The sequence below is a fragment of the Canis lupus genome, chromosome 1 (assembly GCF_011100685.1).
Source record: "Canis lupus familiaris isolate Mischka breed German Shepherd chromosome 1, alternate assembly UU_Cfam_GSD_1.0, whole genome shotgun sequence".
NCBI classification, from domain to species: domain Eukaryota; kingdom Metazoa; phylum Chordata; class Mammalia; order Carnivora; family Canidae; genus Canis; species Canis lupus.
Window position 1 is genome coordinate 40,850,039 of NC_049222.1, and position 8,346 is coordinate 40,858,384.

The window sequence follows — 8,346 nt, forward strand, 5'->3', positions numbered from 1 at the left end:
TTTTGGCATCCACTATTTCCTCCCTCTCCAGTGCCAAAGCTGTCCAAATTCTGGCCTGGACTTGTTCTTCCTTAACTTTCTCTGAATGATGCTGCTGGGGCACTCACTAAACTCTTCCTCCAGAGCCCCAGTTGCCCTAAGCAAACTTCTAAGGGCCAACCCAAATATCCCAGGGCCTGAGATTTGGGGCTAGCAGCAATCTTATTCATTTCTCCCCAGGCAACAAAGAATAGTCACTCTTGATACATTAGCTAAAATTACTTTTCTGAAATTCTAATCTGATTGGGTCATTTCCCTGCTTAAGAAAAACCCTTCAAAAAAAGAAAAAAAAAAACCCTTTGACAAGTTACCATGACATTTTAGATGTTCGGAGACCTGCTCATCCAGCCCTGTCTTCTCATCTACTGATCCTCCCAATACCCAGAAACAGAGAATTTCTGTATGGGGCTGGCAGCTCTTAGAGCTGTGGCTTTTCTGAATGAGAATGCTGTTGGTTGGGGCAGCCCAGGTGGCTCAGCGGTTTAGCACTGCCTTCAGCCCAGGGCCTGATCCTGGAGACCCAGGATCGAGTCCTATGTCAGGCTCTCTGCATGGAGCCTGCTTCTCCCTCTGCCTGTGTCTCTGCCTCTCTCTCTCTCTGTGTGTGACTATCATAAATAAATAAAAATTAAAAAAAAAATCTTTTAAAAAACTTGACTTGCTAATAAAGAACAAGATAAAGGTAAATTTAAATTTTCATCATAAAAATGTAATACATCAGTGTTAAATACTATGGAAACATTGATTTCTTTTGAAAACTAAACACACTTGGTCAGATCTACTGAGGGAAAATAAGACTCATACCAATTCTGATGAAGCATAACAAGTTGACATTTTATACAGATAAGAATAATATTGTTAACTAATCTGATTTATAACACACTGCTGTGAACAGAGCCTGAATGACAAGGAGGAGGTTCTGGAATCTGGATCTGTACTGTGTGGGCACAAATGATAGAGTGGTGGTTTAGAAATTAGCAGGGAGTCCTGAAGTCAGGACACAGAAGTGGGGCCAGACTAAGGAATAGGCTTAGTTACCATTTGTCAAAATTCATGCGGTTGGTTGTTTTTGTGGTTTTCTTTTTTCATTGGGTGTTCTTAATTGTAACATTTCAGTAAAGGATTATTCACAACCTCAGTCTGGTTATCATTTTTGGTGAGCTGATGATAATATGAGGTGCCATTTATTAAGTGATTTCTTTGTACTAGACACCAGGCTAAGTACTCATGAGCCATAATGTCACTTAACTTTCACAAGTCTCTGAGGTAGGTATTCCCATCTGCATCAGACTCATGAGGAAAGGAGAGTCAGAGGTTTACTTGCCTAAGACGATAAAAATGATACATCTGTCAGTTCTGATGTCAGCCCGGATATTTCTAATTATACGTGGGGGTACCCAAAGTATATTCCAGTTACAGGAAATATAAATTTACAACCTGAGTTAACCTAACTTATTGATTTATTCTATTTATTGATATTTATTCATATACTCTAGTTTCGCCCATGTTACTACATAAACTTCACAGCTGCCATTTTAATTTTTAACCTCTATTGGACACTTACTTTACCATTTTTTTCACCATTATAAATACTGTCACAGTAAATTTTCTTGCTTCTACTTTTTCTTTAGCATGGATCACTTTCCTACAAAAATATGCCAGAAGAATGAATGACCAATTTAATGGTCTGTGCTTCTTATTTCCTGTGAGACACTTGTGAGACACAGCTCTATAACTCATGTGTGGCAAGACTTTGGGCAGGTGACTTTCTCTCACAGAACCTTCCAGTACATTGGGGATTATAACAGAACCTAGATCTTTGGTTGTTGTGAGAAGAGTGAGTTCATGAGCTTAAGGACCTCGTAATAATGCCTAGCACCAAACTCAGTGTCCGCAACAAACATGGCTGATGGGTTCTGGTATAAATTTGTGCCATTCCATTCCACCTGCCCCTTCACCATTTCTGCATCATATTTTTATTCACATCAGGTGGCCCTGATAAATTCTCTGCAAAAGCTTTTCTAAACCATATTCACACTCCTTTAGCCTCCAACTCTGTATGGTCACAAGAGTTGGAAAATAAGAGGTAATTAGAGAAGGAAAAACAAGGAAGTTTCAGAGGCATAAAGAGCTTCGGATGTTATGCATTTGGGCAAGGGCAAACACAGGTCATTTGGGTAGGTAGCTTTGTCCTAGCTGCAAATGAGGGCACCTTAGGGTCTGAGCTACATCCTTTTAGTTTCTGTGTTGCTGGGGATCTGAAGTGTGTGACGGTGTTTTCCAGAATGAGAACCAAGCCCTATAGACACCCATTTTCATCCCTAACATCTACATAATTGAATTGCCTAGGGAAGGGAAGAGCAAAGAAGGGAGTGGAAGAAAAGTGACTCGGGGGCACCTGAGTGGCTCAGTGGTTGAATGTCTGCCTTTGGCTCAGGTCATGATCCCAGGGTCCTGGGACAGGGTCTCACATCAGGCTCCTGGTAGGGAGCCAGCTTCTCCCTCTGCCTATATCTCTGCCTCTCTGTGTATGTCATGAATAAATAAAATCTTTAAAAAGAAAAAAATTAAAGAGACTCAGAAACTCCTACTAGTAAACCTAACTTTTCTTTTTAAATTTCCTTGAGAATATTCTTTTCTTGTTTATTTTCCTTTGATTTCCCCTAGCTTATAAGAAAACTTCCTTTGGCAATGTTGGTTTCTTCCAGATGCGCTGGAAGAACAAGGGAAAAGGGTTTTGGTTCTTTGCTGCTGGGATTTTTTTGGTCCACATTTGAGCAAACAGGAAGGATATGTGTGTAATAGTCATGGGGCAGGCTCAGGGATGCTGGTGGAGGTCCAAGTGAAAGTATCTCTTGCCTTCCCTTTAGGGAGAAAACTTTGGGGTTCTTCCTAGTATCTGCCTTGGGGCTGAGCAGTCACAGGGTGACCTTTGATGTCTGCTGCCCTGACAAGGGTCCTGAGCTTTATCTCAGGTGGAAATGAGTAGGAAGATGGGCCCTTGTGGATGTGGTTTCCCAGACCCTTCTCTCTGGACCTTTGGGTCTTGGAGGTTCCAGGTTTCCAAAGTGGCTGAGGTTGCCCTCGACCCCCAATCTTACTATAACATTCTTCTTATTATAAATCAAAGAGCAACAGAATGCAATCAAACACATTCTGCCAAACACACATGGTCCCAATCAAGGTTTTATTCCCTCATGGCTTTAATCTCCAACTGCCACAATTTTCTTTTTGTGCCTCGACTGTCATTCAGAGCATCTGCAGGAAGGAAAACCATAGAATGAAAATTTTCATTATTAACTCTTTTAAAAAAGAGACATGCTGGGGTGCCTGGGTGGCTCAGTCTGTTGAGCGTCTGCCTTCGGCTCTGGTCATGATTCCAGGCTCAGGTCATGATCCCAGGGTCCAGGGATGGAGCCCCACCTCAGGCTCCCTGCTCAGTGGGGAGCCTGCTTCTCCTCCCTCTGGCTGCAGCTCCCCCTGCTTGTGTGCCCTCTCTCTCTCTCTCTCTCTCTCTCTGTCAAATAAACAAATAAAATCTTAAAAAAAGAAGACTTGCCTTAAACTTTCTTATTTTCAACTAAAATGAAAACCCCCTCCTTTCCGTCTTTACAAAAGGGACCATAGTTCGTGGGAAATCAGTTGGACTCACTTCAAAATAACTGACATCAAGTTTCCCTTGGCCATTTTTGTGTGACGAAAGCCACTGCACACGCAATCAGGAGTCGTGAGAGCCAAGCTAAGCAATGAGTGTGTTGTGAGCAATCTGGCATCTAATTAGATTTTGCTCCTGCAGTTACTTGACACAAACCATGACTTAATAAAAAATCTGAGCCTGAAATAATTTTTTTTTTTTTTTTTTTTTGCTTCGAGCTTTTCCCCTCCTTTAAATCGAATTTCTGTAAATCCTCTGAGATCAGCCTCCCTCCCCCCAAGGCCAGAAAAATTCCAGGAGCAGGCCATGGTGCCCTCTTCTGCTCCGTCTTCTAGGGTTTCTCAGAAACCATCTACAACAGAAACCAGAGGCAGCCTTCCGGATGCCGCGGCCTGAAATAACCTGGAAGGCGGTTATTTCCGTTCCATTTCCCACCGCGCTGCCCTGCCGGAGCAGTCCCCCGGGTGCAGCCGCCGACAGGCGCCGGGGTCGGCCGCGGTCTGCCCCGGCCTCCTCCCGCGCGGTGCTCACTCACCCTCTGGAGGCGAGGCTCCCAGGTCTCGCGGCCCGCCCGCCGGGGCGCGGCTGAGGCTGTAGCTGCTGTAGCCGCGGTGCAAAGCGAACTTGCAGACGCTGCGGCCGCGGGCGGTGCAGTTGAAGAGGTAGCAGCCGAGCGCGGCGGCGGGGGGCGCGGGCCGCCGGGGCAGCTCCACCACCGCCACGGAGCAGCGCGGCTCGGAGCAGCAGGCCGCCAGGCACTGCCGCCAGTCCCGCACGGCCGCCGGCGCCGTCAGGAAGCTGGCGCCCGCCGCGAGCGAGTCCTTGGTGCGGATGATGGCGTCCGGCATGGCGCTGTAGCCGCCGCCGCCGCCGCCGCCGCCGCCGCCGCCGCCGCCGCCCGGGCCCGGGCAGCCCTCCCGGGGGCCGCCGCCCGCGCGCAGCTCCAGCTCCAGCTCCTCCTGCGGCCGCTCCTGCTGCAGCTGCCGGCGGAACTCCTCCAGCAGCTGCTCCACCCCCGAGAGCTGCGCGTGCAGCTCGGACAGCGGCGCGGAGGGCGGTGCGGCCGCGCGGCCGCTCGGCAGCCACAGGCAGAGCAGCAGCAGCCCGCGCAGCGCCCGGTGCCGCGCCGAGCCCGCGCCCTCCCGGGTGGCGAAGACCATGGCGGCCGGCGGCTGAGGCGGCGAGCCTAGGCGGGGCCGCAGAGCGCGAGGGGGGCGGGCGGGCGGGCGGGCGCCGGCCCCGGGCCCCTCCGGCGCGGCCGCGGCGGCCACTAGGCCCTGGCGCCTCACAGCGCGGCCTCCGCGGGGCCCGGCTGCACCCCCGAGGCCGCGGGCGCGCGGTCGCCGGCGGGAACCGCGGCCACGGGAGGCATAGCCGGCCCGGCCTGGCCCCGCCGCTCGCGCTTTCCGGCGGCTTCCCCGAGCGCCGGCGCCTCCCTGCGGGGATCCGGGGGCGCCCTCCGCGGCGGCGAGACGGCCTCGGCGCGGATCAGCACCCGGCGTGTGAACAGTGACCGCGGAGGGGGCGGGGCCGCGCGGAGCCCCGCCCCGTTCCGGCCCCGCCCCCCGCCGGCTCCCGCGCGGAGCCCCGCCCCCGCCCCGCCTCGGGCTCGCGTAGGCGCCCTGCGCACGCGGGCCCCTGCAGGTCCGGGCGGGGCTTGTGTCTCGGCTCCCCGGGCTTTAGTAACACGCCGGGTGCGCGCGGAGGTCAGCTCAGAGCGGAAGCTCAGACCTCCGCGGCCTAGGACGTGGTTGAACTGGGAAACCACCGGACACAGCCTTCGATCCTTCACCGCCCCTGACTGTTGTTGACATATTAGGTTCCCCAAATATACTCGGCTAGCACAAGGTGGGCAATGCTGATGAAAAATACAAAAAATCAAGTAGTCACAGTCATATGTCCACAGACATATCCGGAAATCTGGATACAGTCAATTATGAGGGCCTGATGAGTTCTCTCTTTAAGTGTGTAGAGAGCCCTCCAGCTTCCATCATGTAAGATCTAGTGAAGATGTGTTTTATTTGATTAGATTTAGCAGATAATCTTTTCCTTTATGGAGGTACGATTGACACACAGCATGTTAGCTTTAAGTGTGCACGATCATTTAACTCTGCGTATTTTGGGATGCCTGAGTGGCTCAGGGGTTGAGCATCTGCCTTTGGCTCAGGTCGTGATCCTGGGGTCCAGGAATCGAGTCCTGCATCAGGTTCCCCGCAGGGAGCCTGCTTCTGTCTCTGCCTCTCTGTGTCTTTCATGAATTAATACATAAAAATATAAGAAAACCCCAAACCACTCGTATATTTGTTGACGGATCACCACAGAAACGGCTGTCACCACACAGTTACAAAATCGAGCAGCAGTGGGTTTTTTTTTTTTTTTTTTTAAAGATTTTACTTATTTATTTGAGAGAGAGAAAGTGAAAGAGCAGGAGCAGGAGGGGGAAAAGAGGAGAGAGAATCTCAAGCACACTCTGCAGTGAGCCCAGAGCCCAGAATGGGCGAGATCTCATGGGCCATGTCACTGGCTCCATGACCTGCAGATCATGACCTGAACAGAAACGAAGAGTGAAAAAAAAAAAAAAAAGAAAAAAAAAGAAACGAAGAGTGGCATAATAAGGTATCTGAAAATCCATGAAATGAGATCATGACCTGAACAGAAACCAAGAGTGGCATAATAAGGTTTATGAAAAACCGCACATGAGAGTTGTAACTGCCTGCCAATAGCTTCTACATCTTATTTATTTCAGAGACTCTATTGATTCATTTTTTTCTCCTGATTATAAAGCACGTTTTCTTTTTTTTTGGCATGTCCAGAAGTTTTTTCCTTGGATGCATGAACTTTGTGGGTTTGTTTTTTAAGATTTTATTTATTTATTTTCATGGGAGGTACAGAGAGAGAGGCAGAGACTAGGCAGAGGGAGAGGCAGGCTCCCTGCAGAGAGCCCCATGTGGGACTCCATCCCAGGACCCTGGGATCATGACCCGAGTGGAAGGCAGGCGCTCAACCATTGAGCCACCCAGGCATCCCTGGCTATGTGACTATTGTAATTTGCACATTGTTCAATGTCTATACTTTTTAGGAGGGAAAGAGAAAATAATTGGATAGGAAAATAGCAGTTTATGATATGTATATTTATATAAATTTTAGAGCTTATATTTAGGAACCTATTGCTTTCAGATCTAGAACAGAGAAGGAGATAGAACTAGAAGGTAAAAATATAAAAGAAGAAAAAATAGTCCAATATTTCTTGCTATTACATGAAAAGGAAAATTCATAGAGTTCCAGGGGGTGTGTATGTGTGTAACTTGAAGCTGAAATATTGGCCTCTTAGCCCTAAAGGGAGTGGCCCACTTTGGGCTGCAGGTTCTTCCACCTATGAGGTATTCACCCCACACAACTACTTAAAGATGTCCTTGACAACATAAGAATTCCTTTCACCTTAGACATCAGAGAGCTCCAGTAAGCTTATGATAAGGAGAAACTGTCACTGATGATAAAAATAGATTCTGAAGGGTAGCATTCAAATCTTCTAAATACTAGCTTGATAAAAATAATTATTAATATGAAAAACAAACATGTATGGTAATAGGAGATAGCATTAACTAACAATTGTAATTGTAATTACTTCAAAGTTTGCCAAACACTTTCAGGTACATGATTTCATATGGCCTTCATGGAGATTTTAAGCTGGACACAGAACCTTCACTCCTGCCTTTGGGACAGTGAAAGAGAAATCAGTACAGAGTGAGACCCAGTTCACATGTTCCATGGGGGAGATAATGAGGGAGAGATGGGTGGGACAGTGTTTCTCAGGAGCATTCATTTCCAATCCTGCCAGCACTGCCAAACATTTCCCCTCTATAACTTCACAACAGGCTCCTTTTAAGAAAAGGGGACATGACTTAATGTGTTTACTATTAACACTGGTTATGTCTTGCGTGTGAGATGGGAACAGTAGAGGGGAATACTCACTTCTTTTTTTAAAAAAAATATTTGTTTATTTATGATAGACATAGAGAGAGAGGCAGAGACACAGGAGGAAGGAGAAGCAGGCTCCATGCCAGGAGCCCAATGCGGGACTCGATCCGGGACCCAAGGATCACACCCTGGGCCAAAGGCAGGCGCCAAACCGCTGAGCCACCCAGGGATCCCTGGAATACTTACTTCTTTACCAGACTTCATATCAACTGAAATTTTTATAATGAGCTTGTCATAAAGCATTTTTCATTAAGAAAAATAGGCTCCTCCTGCAGCAGCCATAATAAAGGGGTTTTAGGTGAAAATTCCAGAAAGAAAAAAAGAAACAATGTGCTTTGGACATCAGGTAACAGGCAGTGCAGGACCTCGGGAGAAGGGATACTAAGGAAGTGATCCTTCTCATTGCCCTGGCTTCCTGCCTGGAGAGGGATTCCAAACTGCAGGGCTGGGAGGGGAACCCAGAGGGAGCCTGGCAGTCTCTCTGAGCAGACAAAATGGAATTGAGAATTCAACTGGGGCCAGATGGCTAAAATCCATAGAGCAGAGCACCAGAGGGGAGAGAGGTGCACAGAAAGGGCTCTGGAGGTCTGCAGAGACAACCCCATCCCCACCCCCTGCCCCGAGCCTTCACCTTAGTACTGGTCAAGTGCATGCATGTGAGAAAACTATCCGAA

General features: G+C 48.4%; 1 protein-coding gene across 1 annotated transcript in view; it reads right to left on the reverse strand.

The window, feature by feature from the left end:
* The window catches only part of LRP11 (LDL receptor related protein 11), a 48,811-nt gene extending 40,896 nt beyond the window's left edge, over positions 1 to 7,915 (reverse strand). Inside the window, exons 1-2 of the mRNA XM_038525482.1 lie at positions 7,867 to 7,915; positions 4,230 to 5,171 (exon numbers count right to left, since the gene is read on the reverse strand). Coding sequence (XP_038381410.1) covers positions 4,230 to 5,171; positions 7,867 to 7,915 — 991 coding nt within the window. The remainder of the gene's footprint in view (positions 1 to 4,229; positions 5,172 to 7,866) is intronic.
* Between the last annotated feature and the right edge of the window lie 431 nt (positions 7,916 to 8,346).